Source organism: Cygnus atratus, chromosome 3, assembly GCF_013377495.2.
Source record: "Cygnus atratus isolate AKBS03 ecotype Queensland, Australia chromosome 3, CAtr_DNAZoo_HiC_assembly, whole genome shotgun sequence".
NCBI classification, from domain to species: domain Eukaryota; kingdom Metazoa; phylum Chordata; class Aves; order Anseriformes; family Anatidae; genus Cygnus; species Cygnus atratus.
Window position 1 is genome coordinate 104,071,723 of NC_066364.1, and position 19,652 is coordinate 104,091,374.

The 19,652-nt window shown below is 44.0% G+C and overlaps 1 protein-coding gene across 1 annotated transcript in view; it reads right to left on the reverse strand.

Moving 5' to 3' along the window:
* Positions 1-7,684, reverse strand: part of TOGARAM2 (TOG array regulator of axonemal microtubules 2) — a 33,009-nt gene extending 25,325 nt beyond the window's left edge. The window contains exons 1-6 of the mRNA XM_035558701.1: positions 7,657-7,684; positions 6,301-6,451; positions 5,278-5,489; positions 4,597-4,817; positions 2,836-3,008; positions 1,602-1,648 (exon numbers count right to left, since the gene is read on the reverse strand). Of these exons, the coding sequence (XP_035414594.1) occupies positions 1,602-1,648; positions 2,836-3,008; positions 4,597-4,817; positions 5,278-5,489; positions 6,301-6,451; positions 7,657-7,684 (832 nt within the window). The remainder of the gene's footprint in view (positions 1-1,601; positions 1,649-2,835; positions 3,009-4,596; positions 4,818-5,277; positions 5,490-6,300; positions 6,452-7,656) is intronic.
* Between the last annotated feature and the right edge of the window lie 11,968 nt (positions 7,685-19,652).

Sequence of the window (19,652 nt, forward strand, 5' to 3'; positions counted from 1 at the left end):
AGCATCCTCTTTTTCTCATTTTCTAAAATATCTCCTGTTTTTTGATTGATACCTCTACAAAGGCATGTAGCTATGTTTCCTCCACTTTGCTGGAATATTTTAAAGGGCATTGAAGAAAAGCTCAGGATTGCTAGAGCGTTACCAAAAATAGAATCATGTTCTCAAAGCTGCATTCATTCTCCCAAATGAGTTTCATTATAAATTGTAGCAGATCAACTCATTTTCTGGGCAGACTCACTAAGGGCTGGTTTTCTTAAAGGGAATAGTACAGTGCAGCTCATTCTGAAATGCTCTTTAGCAGAGCTGTTAAAATGCAGAAAACTAAATGTTCCTTACAGGGCTTCATGAATGATAAAATCATGTGATAGTCAAGTAGTTAAAAAAAAACTTTTAAAATCAGGATTTTTTCCCCATTGAATAGTTAGGTCAATGAGAGAGAGAGAGAGTTTAATGGTATAGCTCATTTCTAGTCCAGAATGTATCCAGCAAAAATGTCACCTTACTTACTCAGCAATACTTCTCCCTAGTTGCATTCAGCATCCTGCTGCATATCAGCAATCAAGTAATCATTGCTACAGCATATGCTCCTTATTTGGCAGAGTTAACTCTGAGCTGAGAGACCAGTGGATCTCATCCCTTTTTCTGCATCAGCAAAATTATCTGTTAAACTCTTCTCTCTCCCATCACTACAAACTCACATATGACAAAGAAATAGCAATGGTGTCATTGAGGTTTTCAACTTAAAAGTATTTGCTAACACAGATGCAACTGACACCCTATTTTGTCTTGCAGATTTTTTTATTGCTAGTCATAATGCAAGGGAAAAAAAAAATAAGGCAACTCTTACCCCAGCCTGAATCTGCAGAACTAACATTTGCAGATAGAGTAGGGGAATGTATTTGTAATAATAAACACAGCATATGTAGTTTAAGGTAAATTAGTTGCAAAATGGAAGCCTCAATTCATTACTCAGCATTTGGTTTAGACTTGTGCTTTAAGAGGGTGGAAATCTCAGTTTAGACAATTGCTGCATAGGCTGGAACCTTTATTTTAATCTGTAAATGCAAAATGCACATGGACTCACTATCACTATTTCTCCCAATGTAAAAATACACAGTGTTCATGAATCTACTTCATATCTCAGGGGGTTTGGTTCAGGATCAGAAACTGTTCTGAGTGAAGGTTTCCCCCTCCAAGTATGGAAGGAATGAGTGGGAGCATTTCTCAGTTCATGTGAAATGCCTTGTTTTTCTCTAATCTTTGTACCATTAGAGAGTATGCAGGGGGGATTAAAAAAAAAAAAAAAAAGAGCATAGAAAAGAACATGAGGAGGAAGAGTTGGGCGAACCTTTTCTTTTCCTGTTGTGTATTTCCAGGACCCCAAGGTACTCCTCCAGCTATTGCCATTCAAACCCTGTACTAGAGTTATTTCCATTGGATCATCAGAACACATCTCCCATTGACAGGGCTCTGGACTAGCCATCTGAGCACGTCAAGGAATAGCAAAAAGTTACAGAATAGTTTTCAACATGACTTTCACAGTGCCACCCACGGGTCAGGATTCCAATGTTCATTTTAGGACAGCCATGCCCTGTACTTACCCAGAGATTTAAGGGTCTTCTCTTCTGTTTTGCTGCCTGATCTTGGTCTTAAGAAAATTAAAGAGAAAAGAATATATGAGGAGATAAAAAAAGGAAAGGTGTAGCTTTAAACAAGGAAAAGTTTCTTAGCAAAGTCACCCTGATGAAGAAGGAAATGCATCCCATAAAACCAGCAATATGCAAAGCTCATTAACTGCCATTAAACTTTCAGTTTGCAGAGTCACGCAGCTCTAGATGAAACTTCTAGCTCCAACTGAAGCACAAGAGTCAGATTCTTCAGTTTGTGCCTTCAATATCCCTTTTGGAGCTAAGTGGCTCTCACTTTTACAGATATCCTTTCTGATCCAGCAAGAGATGTTAAATCAGTTTGCAGAAGCCTAACTGCCTGGTTGTGACTTAAACTGATGACAGTATCTTGTAACAGGTGGCAATACCACTGCTTTATCCTCAGAGTAGTATTACACCTTCCTGCTCTCTCAAGAGGGAAAAGTTTTTTTTTCCAACTGGCATATAAGTATAAGCAGATTGCATTTTAAAAGCCATGCTGAAGTTTTCTAATTGGAACTGTATTTCTGTGACTCCTTATTTAGTGTTAAAACTAGGACAACTTTGACAGATTTCCCCTTGCATATCCAAGAAAGTATCATTCCTCCAGTTACAGACCTGTAACTGTTATCTAGCACCTTGCTCCTTTGATCTTAAAACTGGATGTAAATATTACACATCTATAGGATTATACATCTATAAACAGAGATTTATTTGAGCTCTCATTCCACAGTGAAGATCCAGACAGAGAAGATACAACCAACATTTACCAAAGTGCCATATGAATTTGGTAGGCAGCTATATAATAGCCAATATTCACCCTAAAATATTCTTGCAGGTACGGATATTTGCAGTCAAAGTTCATGCACAAAACCAGACACTGGATTCAGCTCTATGCAATACAGTTCCTAAATGGCACCACAAGGAATATGGAGTGAATTTGGATCAGAGTCCAGCAGAGTATCTGCTCTTAAGGTCCTCTGAAGTCGTGCCTCCTCCTCCCCTCCCCACTCTTAATTTAAGAGTATGATGTTGGGTTTGACATCATGTTGGATCACCATAGGTACACAACCTGGTAAATACACAGAAGTTTGCATAAACATATTGGAGAGCTGACTGTGGAAAATAATCTCATGAGATGAGACATGTGAGTTGAACAGCATACCAAGAGGCAGTCACCTTGGCTTACCTCATCTCCAGGGACTCTTGGGAAACCAGCTGCTGAGAGCTTGGGAGAGGCACTGCAGCACTGCTAGGATCCCCATCAGATGGTCTTGCTGACCTCGGGATAGGGGGAATCAAAGCCACCCCCAGTGACTTCTTCCCTTCCTCATCACTGCAATACAGGGGCTGCAGGGAAGCCTGGAAATGGGAAAGTACAGTGCTCAGCCTGAGCACGCAGCTTTCCTGCTTGATGCCACAAGCAGTTTAGCAGTACTCTTGCCTAATACTTGGTGGGAAAATAAGTCAAGCTGATGGAGTCACTTGGCCTGGAATGGGCAATGGAAAGTGAAGTGGTGAGGGAGGAACCATGTCCCACACTGTTGACAGCTCTCTTCCCTTGCTCACCTCTGTGGCAGCAGCCATACTACCACCTGGCATCTATCTGCTTGGCAGATGGGATGTTCTGGGATGCTGCTGCCTCTGCTAGCTTTTCCTATGGGATTGGAATGGGTTTAGGTCACTATCCCCTCGCTGTCCGAAGCCTCCTACCAGCCATTGCTGAATCCCAGCCAAGTCCTCACAAAGTCATTTTGCACCCTGTCAAAGTCTGGTTTTCTCAAGCCTGTAATTTTTTCTACTGCTGCCCTTTCAACAGTTCCCCATCAGTCTTTTGGCCCAGATGCTGATGTGCTTTCCAGATCTTTGGTGTTCTCCAGCTCCCACACAATTCATCACTGCAGGTTCACTGGCGTTTATTAGGTTCAGCAGAGCTCTCTACCCCACTGCTCTCTGTAAGGTCTCTTTGCCTGCTGAATCACTTCACTTGGCAATGCCACCCTTTAGGTTCCCCACAGCATGACTAGGAAGGGCAGTTGAGGGAGCAGAGCAGACACACACCTTTCCATAGTATCCCACCATTCTTTTCATAGCCAGAGTCAAATCAGGACCTGTTCGAACTCCAGTGAAACCAACCAAGTTAATGTCAGGGATACATATGACCCTGCAGGGATGAAATAAAATGCACTAGCCTTTTGTTGGTTTTCCTGTTTACAAAAGCTGCCTTCTCCTGCTCATCATGGAAAAATCAAAACAACTGCAACTCCCGTCCCTCCTGCAAAACTAGCCATGTGGATGGGCTCTGGACTCCGTTCCCCCTGGTCTGAATTGCCAGTTCCCACCAACTAACCTTGGGCAGACCCATGGAAGGCGATGAAGCTGCACAGGGGCCACTGAACTCTAGAAATATTGTTAGAAGTAACTGTGCAGAAGGACATGGCTGTACCTGGACCTCAAAGTTCAGTTTGCATGATTGTCCACTCCAGCAAACATTTTTTTCCGTCTAGACCAGACAGAGCTGGTATAAAAAGACACCAATACACTGGCATGTCTGCAACAGTAACAGCCATGTACACAGCACAGATGGTTCACAGATACTTGTATTTTACTAACTGTGGAAGGATATGCTTGGCCAGATTAAACGCATTTGGTTGCTCTGTGTGGTTGCTGGTGTTTTTCTTTGTCATAAAACACAACAGGAGATCTTAGAGAGCACAGAAACTATTTGAAGAAGTATTCTCTTATTCATATACACTGGAGACATAAAGCCTGCTATATGCACACTGCAAAGACAGATGAAAATGCAACATCCAGCTGAGTTCTTCCTTGGCTCAGCTGCTAGCCTGGGCTCACACCATGGGGAAAAGATCTCAGAGGTCTGCCTACAAGAATCAACTGAAAACTCACCATATATGATTTAGCTTGTTTTCTTTACTTTACACCCTTTTACCTCTGACATCAATTCCTTGTGGTTCCCTTCACTGCCACCACATCCTGTGCCATTCTCCTCATGCTCCTGCTCCCTGTTGCTTGTCCAGCTGGGCTCTGGGGAAGGAAGTCTATTCTGGATGGGAGGCATGGGCCTGGAGGTTGCCAGGAGCCTCTGGGAAGCAGACCTGGAAACTGCTGGCTTCAGAGTAATCCCCTTGGAGTCGCTGCTGTCAGTCACACCTACAAAGTGGATGCAAAGTGTAAGAGAAGCAGAACTTCAAGCCCAAAGCATCTGAAACTAGGTATTGCATTTGAAAGATTTATCGGAAATTTGTAAATAACTGCACAGTGTTCATGCTGGCAGCCACTTGAAGTAGGCCAGTGGACAACACCTATGCATTTCCACAGAGCCACCTGAGGAACACCCTGCTCCTCTGGGCTCCCATCAAGACAGCAGGGAGCCTACAGACCTGTGTTTACTTGGAATAAGTCACCTGCACATACACACAGCCACTCCTGTCCTTGTGCCACAGCAGTACACCCCTACAAGGGACAGGAGGGCTACGCAGGGGACAGAGCAAGGAAGGTTATTGCAGGGGGGCATATTCAGCAGGTATCTGTTCACTGAGAATGTGTGCTAACTCTCTAGCCTGGGACAGACCCTGCCTCCTGCAGAAGAGTGTGCAGGCTCCAGTCTTACCTCTCTGTGGTGTTAACAAGCCCTCAGACATCCTTCTCTTCTTCAGCTTGTCCTTGATCTGAGTAGTTTCCAGGGCAGCACTGCTCACCTCCCTGTCTTGGGGGTCCTGTGTCAAGGCTGGGTGAGGAAAATGGGAGAGAACTCCTCCAGCCCTAGCACTGAGGTCATGCACAGTAGCCTTGCTGTCTCTGTCCTCCGGGGAAGAGACGGCCCTTGGTTGTGGAGGTTCCCCATCTCCATCCTCTAAACAAGGCTGCTGCTTCTTCATCTGGGTTGTTAACATAGACTGAAGAGAAGCTGAAAATCAGACAAAAAAAGGAAGTGAGTTAGTTAACCTCACTGTTTTACAATCAACCTACCTAAGGAGTAAGGCATTCAAGGTTTGTTGTTGTTGTTTTAATAATTCAGAAGATCATTTTGTTGTTTTTCATAAAACTAGCATCAGTTTAATTATTATGAACAGCATTGAGCTAGCAAGCCAGGAGAGACAGGCCAAAGGCCCTGCTAATAAGGGGGGGAAAAAGATTTCCATTTCAGGCCTTGGCTTCAGTCAATGCTACCAGTAAAGACCTTCATGGTACTACCAGTATTTCTGCAAAGCAGAAAGACATCTTAGCAAGCACGCAAACCTTATCAGTGCTTCTGCAGCACCATCCTGTCCTCAACATCAGATCTGATGAGCAAGCAGAGAAAGCACTTGGAATTTACCTGTGGTGAGACCACACACTGATAGCAAGGATAGATACAGAACTCATATCTCATTACAGTGCTCAATTAATAACTAGTCAAGCCACAGTCCCTGTCATGGTGGGCAATTCGGCTACCGCAGGTGAAGTATAAAGCATAATGTACTAATGATAAAGAGATGTGATGCCAGGCACACCGCTGGAGGAGGGCAGGTTCATCTGCATCTCTCTGTCTGCTGCCTACTCTGACACAGAGCCAACATGAGGACTGACCTTCAAGGACCATTTCTCCCTGATATCAAGATTTCTCTTGGGCTGAGGCCATCATGTATTCAACCCCCTTCCATCCTCACCTTCTTCTTCAGTGGTCCATCTGCTGCCACAAAGGTGCAAGTTTGAATCAATGCTTCCACCTCGCAGAGCTCTGCATCTGGGTTTATCTTTTGTGATGCTCCCACAGTAGACAGCAACTGGGGCATGGTACTTAGCTTTAAAATAAAGACAGTACAAATGACACAAATTTGCAGCTTTTGAAAAGGAGTAGGAAAAAAAAAAAAAAAGATATCCACATTCTGTATCGGACTAACACATCAGTATTAACCTACAGCCCTGACCTCAAAGGCCTTGGTATCTTTATGCCATGCTGTCTAGTGAGGCACTTACATTCCAGCATTTTGACAGCTGAATGCTCTGCAAAATTACATGTGTTTTACTAGTTGCCTATCCAAGACTATGGAATTTCTTCATGTCCTTTCAAGGGGTAGACAACCTGCATAGGTCTCTAGAATTCGGAAATTCTAATTTGCATCTAATAATAACCATAGTATCATAGAATCATTTAAGTTGGAAAAGATCTCCAAGATCATCAAGTCCAACAACTCACCTAGCACTGCCAAGTCTAACACTAAACCATGTCCCTAAACACCACATCTACATGTCTTTTGAATACCTCCAAGTAGTAGTAATAATAATAATCTAATAAGTAGGTGGCTTCCAAAACTGGTTCAAAAGTCTTTTGTTTTCATTAAATCCCAATCAATTTTGTTGGTTGTTTCTATTTCCATCCACAACAAAGAAATTACTAGGAAACAAACAATCACCAAATGTTATACCTAAGAGAAGGTTTGGACTCTGCACTAGGTATTCCCAATATTCAGTGGGATTATTTGGTTACTGTATCTGTAGGATGCAAATTGTCTATCCAAACATTCTCCTTTGTTCTGTTTCACTGTTACAGGAGTTTATTCCCCGCTTTCCTTACTGCAGAGGCACCCTCCCACACCCCAACAGAAACATGGCCTGGCTCAGAAAAAAATTTTGATCTTAGTTATTCCTGAAAATTCAAAGTCACGTACAGCATGTTTCCCTGTCCTTTATCCTGGCCAGTATCTTTCCCATTACCCAGCCTCCAAGGCCAAGCTCTCACTCCTAAAGAACAAGAGAAAATGCAGGCTCTCATTCTTACAGAATTACTCTTGCCAGCAGAGCCAGCACCTCTAGGGCTGAGTGATCAGTGCTTTGAATGCAGCTTTTGTACACGCTCTGCCTCCCTGAACCAAGCAGCATTCCTGGGATCATGCATCTCTGCTCTGGGCAAACACCCTCTGGGCAAAGGCTGCAGGAACAGGATTGCAACAAGCCCTGGCTGCAGTGCTAAAGGTAAAGGGGTCTCTGATCTGCTGCAGCCCTTTACCTGCTGCAAAATCATCTTCTGTTGCCATGGGGTGATGATGGGCTCTGCCAAGATGAGAGGCTACTTGTGCTGCCCGTTGCTGGGCCCGACGCAGCTGCCGGTGGGTTCCCTTGCAGCATCAGGAGCCTGCATGGAAAAATAACGCCGCTAATGCAGGTGACAGCAATAGGTCCCTGGCATTGCCCTGGCCACAAGGTTCATGGGTGGAACATAGTAGTAGAAACTGCTCACGCCAGGTGGTGTTAAAATACCATAAAAATCCAATCAAGCTATGCATGTTCCACATTTTACAGAAATATGTCCAGAAAGTCCAAATGTTGAAGGAAAACTGTTGGCTTGCATAACAGGGGAAGTGTAGCTCCACCCCAGCAGCTGCTGTCTCCATGGCTGGATGGGCACAACAGCCAAGACAAGTTTCTTACTGCACTCACTGCTGTTGGACCTGGCACAGCACACTGGAGCTGGTTCCACAGAACTTATCTCTGCTGCTGCAGCAGGAGCATATTGCACGTGTCTGATAACAAGGAACTGTAGTGTTAAGGTTGATACACACCAATAACAACCAAGAACAAAAAAAAAAAAAAATGAGGCGTGGAATAGTTCCCCTTTTTAATACAAGCATACCTGCATTTAAGGTGGGGTGCCTGGCCATCAATACTGCAGACTGGTTTGTAACCCCTGTCTGGCTTGATAAATGAAAGCTGTCTTTGTCACTTTCCACCAGTGCGCAGGATTTTTTTTCTGTAGAAAAGGGAAGATAAGCTTTTGTGATACATTCATGAGTAATTCTGAAGCACAATTCAAGCCACAAGCCAAATACTTCTAAATCTGCCACCTGCTGGGAAAGAGAAAAGCAGTTGAAACAACTGCTATTGTAGCTAAATTGTCTGCATTTTTAGTGTTGCTGAGCCATCTATAGCTCTTATGGCACCTCAGAAAGCCTGAGCCTATAATATGACATATTTAGGGATGCCAGCTATCCAGAAACTGTCTGCCATGCTCCCACCAGTGAATGCACAGCCCACAGGACTACTAGGACAGTGAAGTGGTCTGAAGGATATACGAGGGTAAAAAAAAAAAAAAAAAAAAAGAATTATGCTTAGCCTTCTCGTTTAGTGCTTTAAAAAAACATGACATTTTTCAGCTTCAGCCCCTGTGGTCTATTACCTTACTGATTTGGTTGCTTTCACTTCAAAACTCTGGATATTTCTTTTCATCTTCTGACAGAGGCTTCAGTCACCATACAAAGCCTTGACTTCTTTTAATGTATTGGCCTAAGAGGGTTTTTTGCAAAGCATACTTCAGGATAAGAGGTCAGTATGGTAAGTCAACACTAAAATTCCTATAAATGTCAGTGGGAACAGAAGGATGCAAATGTGAATTGCTTTTGAAAAGCCACTCATAGGTACCTATAAAGCTCTGCAAAAAGAATGACTATCACATGGTAGCTAAGTGCAGCCAGAAGGATCAATTACATACAGTTAAACTGTTACAGAAGGAGAAGAAAAAGCAGGTACCTATTAATGTGTTCTGTGAGCTTAAAACAGATAACAAAGAATGCCTGTGCAAGGAGTTTAGGCACCCTACTATCAATCAAGCTTACAATCAGGTAAAATGGTGTCCTCAAGCAAATTACAGTAGAACATGTTCATATTGCAGCAACGCCCTATAGCTCCACCCCCTGGCAAAAAGGTTTAACTCTTCTCAAAAGTTGTCAAAGGCTCCATTTGGAATAAAGCAAGTGATTTCAGATAGGCTGGAGTTAGCTCAGGCAGTTAACCCACTTCTGGCTTTAACCCTTTTTTGTTAGTCTATATAAATTCAAAGAGACAGGTTAAAGTCAAGACATGAATGCTTAGAGGGTTTTTAGAGCCTAATTCCCACTGTTTTCAGTGAAAGTCAGGCACTAAACATCCCTAAAATACAAATGTAGGTCTAGTTGAGAGTATGTACATTAAAACAAGGAATGAGAGATATCATTGAGAGTGGGACTAGGGCTTAAAACAGAGATTAAGGCATAATTTCTTTGGTCTTGTTGCATAGGATAAATATCCAAGAAATACGCCACTGGCACTTTTGGCTGGTTAAAATTATCACCTCCTAAACGAAGCTGAGCATGCCTTGTTGCTTAAGGTATTAAAATGTTCAAGAGGAAGCAGTAAGTACCAGAAATGAGTGCATCTTGTAGCTAGGACAGAAGGCTACCTCTGCCACTGACTGTAATGCAACTGACTTAACACAAGGCCGGTCTCTCCATGCCTCAGTTTTATACTTCTGCCAGGCTGTCCTAGTATGCCACAAAGCATAATTAGGAAGGCTATTACTTATGGCATCTCCGTGACCCCAAAGGTATAATTGCCTCAGTTCAGGGCCGAGTTCCTAATTCAGGCCAACTACATGGTATAGAAAACCCCAAATGTACATCTATGTAGGATCACCCCTTTCTCTTAAGGGAAGAAAAAGGACAGAAGATCGCACTGAGACTGGAATGGTAATGGGAAGAAATTTTCCTGTAGTCTATAGGAAGCGTTGGGTGTGCAGGATTCATCTTCTCCTGCCACTGCTGAGAGAAGCACAAAATGAGTTGGTGCCATTCCCTGTCCGGAGGAGAACAGTGCAAATGGTTCAGTGCTTTGTGGGGAAAAAAAATAATAAAAAAAAAAAATAAAAAAGGTTAGAAAATGGCTTTCTGAAGAAGAAAAAAGAAAAGGAACACAACTGCCTATGAACAGCTCCAGGCCCTGGTGATGTTTCATTAGACAGTAACTGCACGTCTTGCCATTCTGATGGGTTAATCCGAAGGAAACATCCTCCGGGATGTTCAGCTTCTCTGGCTCATTAGCACCCAGTAAATGAAAATAGAGGTTATTTAATACCATCGTTACTGTCTGCCCCAACTAACAAGCTATTTCTCTGGTGGCTTCCCAGTGCAACAAATACACAGTATCGCTACGTGAAAGATGTCAATGCCAACACCAACAACCCTACAGAGCCCATCAGGATTGGAGCTGATGGAGGCTGTACCCAATATTTCAACAGCTGGAGGCTGATTGTGAGGATGCAATGAAACTGATGACAGGATTTTTTTTTTTATTTTTTTTTTTTTGCCATTGGATTTCAGCTTATAGGACCCTAATGCAGCTGTAGCATGAAGTTTTCACAGAGTAGATAGTCATTGACCAGTTGAACTGAGCAGTTCCCCCAGGCGTGTAGGAGAATGACAAGGCAGAACCCTGAGCTACAGATTGCACCTCCTCCTCCACTTCAAGTTCTTGGTATCTAAACCACTTGAGCTAGACGTACAGCTCACAAGAAGTGCTCCCGTTTCTTTCACCACAATGATCCGATCATTAGCGCTTGAGATTACACATTCAAAATCTATTTTCTTTTACCATTGTAGTTACTGGTTTGAGGAGTTTTTGAATCAGTAAACTTGCTTCCTCAGACATTGACTGTGCATGGCAAGAAACACAGACAAAGGAAATCATGTTAAAAATTCCACGTGACCCATGTGACGCTCTTTTTATGAGTTCTGTCCTTGTCTCTTATTTGAAAGACCTTAAAGTTCAATGCCTCTATGAAAAGCTCCTGCAATGGCTGCTTCTCAGAAGAACAGGGCTGCTCAGCCATGAAACAAGAGTTACCACATGCAGCAGCTCACCCAGGGCAGCAAACCAAGAGCTAGGAATAAACGCATCTGAATGCCAAACCTCATCAGCCCCTTCAAAAAGGGGTCGAACAAACCCTCATTACAGCTCTAATGATGTGTTTTGCTGGACACCGCAGCTATTTGAGTACTGTACACAAATGCACACAGAGCGCTGTGACGGTCCCTGTTGGAGCTGTGGCCAAGGGCATTCATTCCCCAGTAGCAGGTGATCGATCGCTCTGCTGGCTCCTGCGGCTGCTGGACACAGTGGGACAACGAGGAGCCAAGTACACTGACGCACCTTTGCTTTGAGCATAACCCTGCCTTGACCAAAAGCACTGAAAGGGTTCTTTCTCCTCCTATGGGTGCCCCTTGAACAGAACTCTGGACCTGCAAGGTCCTGAGCCCATGCAGGGGTTTGCAGAACACCTCATGGAGAGGGGTCCCCACCATCATGGGCCTCAAGGTACTAATGCTGTATGAACATAACTCAGCTGATAACAGTACAGCTGTGGGGGCTAGCACCAGAAAAAATACACGACAGTCGGCTGCTGCTTCTCCTTCCAAGAGGAGGACTTGACAGGGCACATAGGATTTCTTCCACGAAGGACTCTGTGAAAGGCTCTACATGCCCAGTGTTCAAGTCTTGGGTACAGAAGTCATGATCATCACTTTGATTGAACATACACTCAGAGCAAATCCAACCAACGTCCCACGTCTCAAAACATTAATACAGTGGTTTTTCAGCTTACATGCTCCCTGGGAGCTTTGCATTAGTTTCTTGTGACAGTATTTTCCTTAGAAATATCAGGCTTGTCTCCTCAGTTCCTTCCCCTCAGCTGCCCCAAGGAGAGAGTTCTCCTACCCTGTGCTCCTGTGTGAAGGGCTTCTACAATACAGAATCACAGAATCATTAAGGTTAGAAAAGATCTCCAAGGCCAACTAGTCCAACCATCCCCCTACCACCAATATTACCCACTAAACCACGTCCATAAGTGCCACATCTAACCTTTCCTTAAACACCCCCAGGCCCGTAGTTTTCTCCTGGTGAGGCCTCACATACTGTCCCACGCATCTTTCACAAAGGCACAAAACAACTGCTAGTACTCTGACTATAGCAGGTTTTCACAGACACCTGCAAAAATCCAAAATAACTCTGAGTGAGCATCCTAAGGGCTCTGTGTTGCTCCTGTGTAATCACCAGACAAAGAAATTCTCAGTGGTCTGCAACAATTTCATTGAGATGCATCATGAAATCTGAGTTATGTATTGAAATTTTTCATTATGGGTAACAAGCGTTGGGAGCACAAAGTGCAGGGCTGACATGCAAAAGCAGGAGCATATCCTCTAATGAGATGAGATTAATTGCCCGTTTTATTACTCTTATATCTATTCTGCTTAGTCCTGGTGCTGTTCTTACTGTAGTATGAACCTTGAAATACAACAGTTCCCAGCTCAGAATTTATTCTCTAGTCCTTTCAGCATCTCTCTGTCTTGTTCAGGACCTAAGTCCACCACTCAAGCATCACTGATTTTTTTTTTAAGCTTCCATTCACCTAAGCTATCAGATATCACCTAACCCCATGGACATTTAAATACCCAGAGAGGCCAAGCCTCCACATGCTGATGCCTGCTAAACATTGCTGCTGTCTCGCCTCCGAGCTGCTGCTCGGATCCCAACACCATTCTGCCCAGAGGAGCCAACCTGCATGCAAGGCAGATAAATGCCTATTTTCTAGTACCTATCTGCTGGCAGCCTCTGCCCTGGGTGAGCTGGAGGCCACCAAGAGGTAAAGGAGTAATAGGATGGCCTTTAATCATCCTATACTGCAGCATAAAGGGATGCAGTACATACAGGGATGTGGACAAAAAAGAGCTGCCAGGTATGAGCATGCAACACAGTAGAGATGGCTGACCAAACCCTGCAATAGTCTGGCTTAATAACCTGACAGAAAACACCACGTATCCCAGGCACCACCACTTCTGAGGTCTGAAAGTGAACGAAGCTGAAGAACAGCATGAAAACTGTGCCGGAGCAGTACCAGCTCTGCTGCCAATTCACTGCCTGGCCTGCAGCAAAACATAAATCTTAAGGCCAGAGCATATAAACTTGACCTCTGCACACCACAGATTTTGAATAAGTCAACTTTAGTTTATTATAGGTCAGTATCTCCAACTGAAAATTGAGAATGATGCTTGGAAGCTTTGCAAAGCTCTCAGAGATCCTGGGGGTGACAAATACTACACAAATGTGAGTGTGGTTACTGTTGTCATTATGGCAGTGGTTCCTGCAGCAGAGCCCCAGCTTGCTGAACTGAGGGGCATGAGGGAACATAGATATTACCAGAAAGAAAGGGAAAAAAAAAAAAAAGCAAAGATTCTCTCCAGAGAGAGAGAGAAGCAGAGGGAGAAAGTAACCTGCAAACACCTGTGATAATCAGCAGATAGTTCTTGAATCTCAATCCTTCAGAGAGTTTGGTTTGTCCTCCCTCTGCAGCTGTGGCAGGCTGGCATCTCCGCACACCAAGAAGAATTCAAAATGGATTTGACTGTGGATCTTCCCTCCTCATTCTCCTACATCACTTCCAGATACATTTTTCAGAGATTTGTACTTCTTATAATAAACCTCTCTGAAAACAGAGTCTATCCTGAAGGCAAGTTTGCTTGTCAGAGTGATATTGCTTTGGGACCAGGCACTTATGTACCAGGGAGCCTGTAAGCTCACAAAGATTCTCTTTACTTGGAATAAAAAACAATTCTACTTTTCCCCCACATCATTTGGAGTGGGGTGCCAAGGTTAAACTTAGCGAAACACAGCAATTTAAACCACTGTCAAAAGCAGACTTGATTACCATCCTGCAGGGATGAACAGGCTCATGGTGGAGCCACATAACCCTGACCTAAACCTCAGCAGCGGCTGATTCAGAAAGTTGGTTTGATTTAGATCTTCTTTGGTTCTACCAGGAAAACAACAGCATGAGCCAGAAAAAGACCCAAAGTGCAGTTTTTGCTTTTTGACCCAGTCAGAGCAAGGTGAGCGTGAGCAGGAGCTGAGCAGGGACTTGTCCTTTTCCCTGTGCACAGCAACAAAGGGACCCTGGGAGGCCAAGGGCAGTGACTGAGCTGAGGTGGGAGCTCTTGCTCTGCTCCCATGGTGTGCCAGAGAAAATCCCCAGGTGCTCAGCATCTCCTGCCTGTCCTTACCTCCTCTCCTTCATCTGTCACCCCACTTCTGCTACACCTCTCAGGGGTGTCTGTCCTTTAAATGACACACAAAATCTGGCACACAGCTGGAGTCACCCAGCAGAAACTTCCCTTGTGCTGTTGTAATGTTTCCTAAAACAATGTTTTGAAAAAAAAAAAAAAAGAAAAAAAAGTAAAAGAAAATAAAAATAATAAAAGAAAAATAAAAAAATAAATGCAAGTCTTTCTTGCAGAGCTTATTGCCTTCTGGGAAAGACACTTGCATCAAGCAACCTCCACCAGAGCCCAGTAACAGCAGCCCCTCTGCACAGCTCCTGCCAGCCCCAGTGGAGCACCGCCTTGCTGAAAAAGCGGCAGCACCCAAGACAGGGCTGTTCACCAACCTCCTTCACAAGCACGCGTGTCCTTCACTTCGGAAACCTAGCTCCATGCTGTTAAGCTTGTAATCCCCCGCGAGGCAAAAGCCCTGCTGCAGGTCGAGTCCCACGAGGAAACGAGGATTTCTTGTGCTCCAGAACTTGTATTTCCCAAGCTGAAAGCAGGGACAGCCATTTGGCAAGCCAGCCCCCTTCTCCAGGACAGCAGGCTCCCCCGTCCAGGTGTACAGCTCCACAAGCAACCAGTGTCACATGCCAGAAATAAACACGGCTGCATAGCAACCGCTCCTCTGAAGAAATCTTGAGCGTGAGATGCGAGGAATATCTCCTGCCTGCAGGGCTGGCAGCCAGCTCCTTAGACACTGCGGCAGGGAGCTCAGCAGCACCCGAGCCTTCAGGCAGGGACAACCTCTGAGATGCAGCGTGCTCCGAGTCCCCCCCCACAAGTGCTGCATGAGAATCATCCTTAAAGCTTTGCTCAGTGCCCAAACAAATAGCAAAGCATGCACCTGATAGAAACTTTTAAAAGGAAGGGGAAGTTTCCCACACCCTTTTCTGCAGGATAAAGTATTTGACAACTTCCTGCCGCGGTAAATTGCTTGGATAGGCGACGTGAGCTTGGAACCCCTCTTGTTTAGACTGGTGTAAATCCACACTAGTCCTACAGAAAGCATCCTACCTGGGCAAGATTAGCAAAAGAGGAGAACTAATTCCTTCAGACTGGCTCTCTCTCATGCAGCATGGCCACACTTACTGCAATCTCCACTAACTGCTACCGAACAGGAGTTTTCCATCACCACCACTGCAAATACTTCAAACCTCTCTGCTGCACAGAAGTATGTAGAGCAGAAGTTATTTTTCAAATGGAAAATAATGATTTTTTTCAACATTTCCATGGCTAGTTTTGAAATCTTCCATAACAAAGTCACTTCTGGCTGTTGTTTTTTTTTTTTTTTTTTTTTTTTTTTAAGGACAAAAACAGAAATAGAGAGAAATTTTGAGCAAATGTTCAATACTATTCTCTGTTAACACTTATTGGTAACAACTTGTTAATAACAAGTTGTTGAACAACTCCTCAGTCTGTCTATACAACAACTTGAATGGACTGTGTCCACAAGATATGACGAAAGAAATTCTCCAAGCTTTGATTCATGAGCTCTTGTGCCCAATCTGCAAGCAAACAGGGAAAGAGAAAGAGTTTTTTAGCTGGAAAAATGTGCAGTAATTCAGCTCTTAGAGGAAAACAAACAAAACCAAATATCTGCAAGAGTTAGCAATCATTTGTCAATAGTACAGGCAGCATACCCACCCTGTTGTGATTTGGGGAGATGACTGGCACCTCACTTGGTAAAAGCAGCAGCAAAGCCAAAGAGAAGCATCTTCCTGCCACTGCTGAGCCACCCCACTGGTACCAGCAACGTAGGAGTAAAGGATTTGGCCTTACAATGAGTCACCTTAAATCATGCGAGTCTCTCAGCTTCTCTGAAGCTGAGTAATCAGATACACGAGAAAATAACAACACTATATATTGCAGAATGGCAGAAAATGAGCCAACCACAGTTATGGGTCTCCTGCTGTGACATTACCTGCTTGAAACAGGGGAATTCTCTCCAAAGGCCTCTTCCCTTTCCTACAAACAAGAGGCAGAGGACTGCCCTCGGACTCAAGCACTGCTTTAGACCTTCAGAGACACTAGGAAAGTTGTGCCTCAGCTGTGTTGCAGGCTTCAGGCAAGATTTAATCTGCTACAGCTCCTGCTTGTAAAGAAAGCAAAGCAGAAATGCTGCTTGTTCACCTCTCTCCATGTTTTCTTTTAGGACAATAAACCCTGCAAGCCAGGGAATTGTCTCTTTCTACAGGCGTGCGTTATCTAACAGAGTAGGCCCACCTGTCAGTTAGGGACAATACCGTAAAATAGCAGTGGTACCAGCTCTTCAAAGGACTTTCCCTGATACAGTGTTGTCTGTTCCCTTTAATTAAGGGGACAGCAATGAACTACCAGCTCAGCTCTTGTGAAAAATGTAAGCTCCTGTGTATCTCAAAACAAGCACTCCTTCAGGGAAACAGCACTAGCAAAGATGAAAAGCGTGGCCCTCATCAAATCACCAAAAATGTCAAAAGTAAAGCAAAGGTTGTCAGTCAGTCAGACTAAGACTGGCTGGGAGCACCTAACGTCCAGTCTCCAGCCTCAAGTACCTGCACATATTCCTCCTTTATTTTTGCTCAGTAATATTGATGTTGATGGGGCAGATTCAATCAATGAGAAACCTGAAAGCCTAGACACTTAGCCTGAAAAACAGTAAGCCAAAGTTTTATTTCATATTTCCTGAAAGGAAGAAAAACATTGCAGCCGTCATGGGGAGAAAAGAGTGCCTTCCGTCTTGAACCTCGTGTCAGACGCATTTCATCTGGGGCAGCACCACCCACACGGACACACTCTGATGCCACCTGCACACCCTGTAATGATGCATCAGTATGTTACACAGGGAAGGAGTAGAGTCCATTGACACACAGGCACCCTGGAAATGAACCTGGTAACAGCTGGTCACGAACCTGGTCATAACACTGTCCCTCAAAGCAGCCAAGGGGTAAAACATGCTACTAGATCAAACCCTCTATCTCATCTGTCTGTAGCAAACCAAAGCATCTCCACCAGTTCACACCTGAAAGAAAACAAACCAAACACCCCTCAGGGTAGGATAACAAAATAAAACCTTGAAACCCCCTTTCTCTAAAAGTGAAGCATGGCCTCTCCATTTTAACAAATACACCTTGGACGTATTTGGTTAAACCTCTGTACTCTCTGTTTGACCAGCTGCCTGCTCCCAAGCTACATCTTCCTATAGTAGCAGGGAAGCCTCGGGGCACTGCAGGCAGGAGCGTGAGGCTGAGCAGGGCTTTTTCTGCCATCTAGAGCAGGGATAGAATTAATGCTATGTTCTGCAGCTGTAATCAGAAATCTACTTATTTATTCCTCTTCACCTTTTTTCTTTCACATGGTGCACTTTCTTGGCAGCGTGATCCTTTGCAGCAGCCTCACAGCATGCATACCGCTTCTTTTTTGCTCACAGGAGCTTCTGCTGGCTTAGGAGTCCTTGGGCTTTCCCCATTGCAACCTCATTTGTGCATTGGGGATGGGCAATCAACACTGATTCAGCATCTGAGGTGGTGAGGGAAACAGCCCAAGCCCACGGCATTAATTAGCCCAGCAGACAGGTCAGAAGCCAGCAAGTTTATACAGACCTTCTGATTTTATGACCTACAGCAGCAGAAGCAGGTTATTAATTTAGTACTGGAGGTGCCAATGAAGCTTTGCAAACTGGTAGGAAAGAGCTGAGTTTCACTAACAAATACAAGCTGTGCTCCAAATCCTCTTCCAATGATAAAAATCAATGCAAGCTGAAATACCAACACAGGGAAAAGATGGCTGGGTATGAAGACTTTTTATTTTTTGGTAATACTTCAGTCTTATAACTACATTGCAACTTCTCTCTGATGAGCCCAAAGCAGTTTGTGCTCCCACAAGTGGCACTCAACTCTTTGAGGTGATTCAAGCAGTGTAAAAATATATGGGGACACTGAGGCAGGCAAGAGCACTCCTAACTGCACTCATGGCCTCAGAGTAAATAAACTGCAGTGACACCAGCAAAATAAGTTTTCTCTTGATGCAGTGACAGCTGTCTGTGACAGGGTAACGATTGGGATTGGGTCATCTCGAGGAGAAAATGCTGAGACATTTTTAAAAAATGACTAAAACAAGGTAGGGTTTAAGGGCACTAGTCTCATTTACAGAGGTGCTATATTAAGAGCTGCCAACTAAGCTTTACCAGAGATTTATCCTGTGGGGATCAGGGACTTTCAGACTGATGGATAGAGTATCTTGGCTGCAGCTTGCCAAATTCTTTTGATGGAAAACAACAATTCCACAAAATTGATGTGATCTGTGAAAAAGTGTTTGTTTCAATGATTTCTGTGAAAAAAAAATAAGTTTTAGAAATGAATGCTTGATATTTTCCTCAAATTCCTCAATCAAATAAAATGGAGATAAATTTATCTCTATTCTGAGTAACCTTAATTCTAAGGAGTGAAAACCTGCCTTACCAAAGACATGTTTCCAGACCAGACCTTGAGACACCCTCTGGTGATTCAAGGCACTGTACACACATGATGCCTTCCAACCTAATTCGTTTAGGATCATACGGTCCTAAATTAAGCCCACTCGGTTCCCTATGTTGCTAATCTAGCTAACTGCATATTGGCTAATTGCAGGCTTTAACTCACCACTAAATGTAGCAACTCGCCATCTGTTCATTCTGGCTACCCAAAAAGTCAGCAAGCACATGAAGTTGCACCTCATCTGGGGATGCAGGGAAACCAGCTGTCAGCAGCTGCGGTCTAGCACAAGTCTGCATTGCATTCGATTTATCATAACAGAACGGTTATTATATAACAGGGGAACAATGAAAAAAGCAACTCAGGTCACCCTTCACAAACAAAGTGTGGGGGCAGACTTCCCTATGACCCTGATTCTTTTGCAGCTATGTCAAAAGAAGGGCACACGAGCCAGTCTGCTAACCATGCGTATGCAAATGCACCTCTGATTTTCCTGAGGGTAAGACATGACTAAAAAGACCTGTCCTCTCCCCAAGTTTATGAGAATTTAGCATAAATCATTTTGAAAACTGAACCCAGATCCTGAACTGAAGAGTCAGAGCATTGGTACCTGTCTGTTGGAGGCAAACCTTGGTTGGTGCACCTTTAAGGAG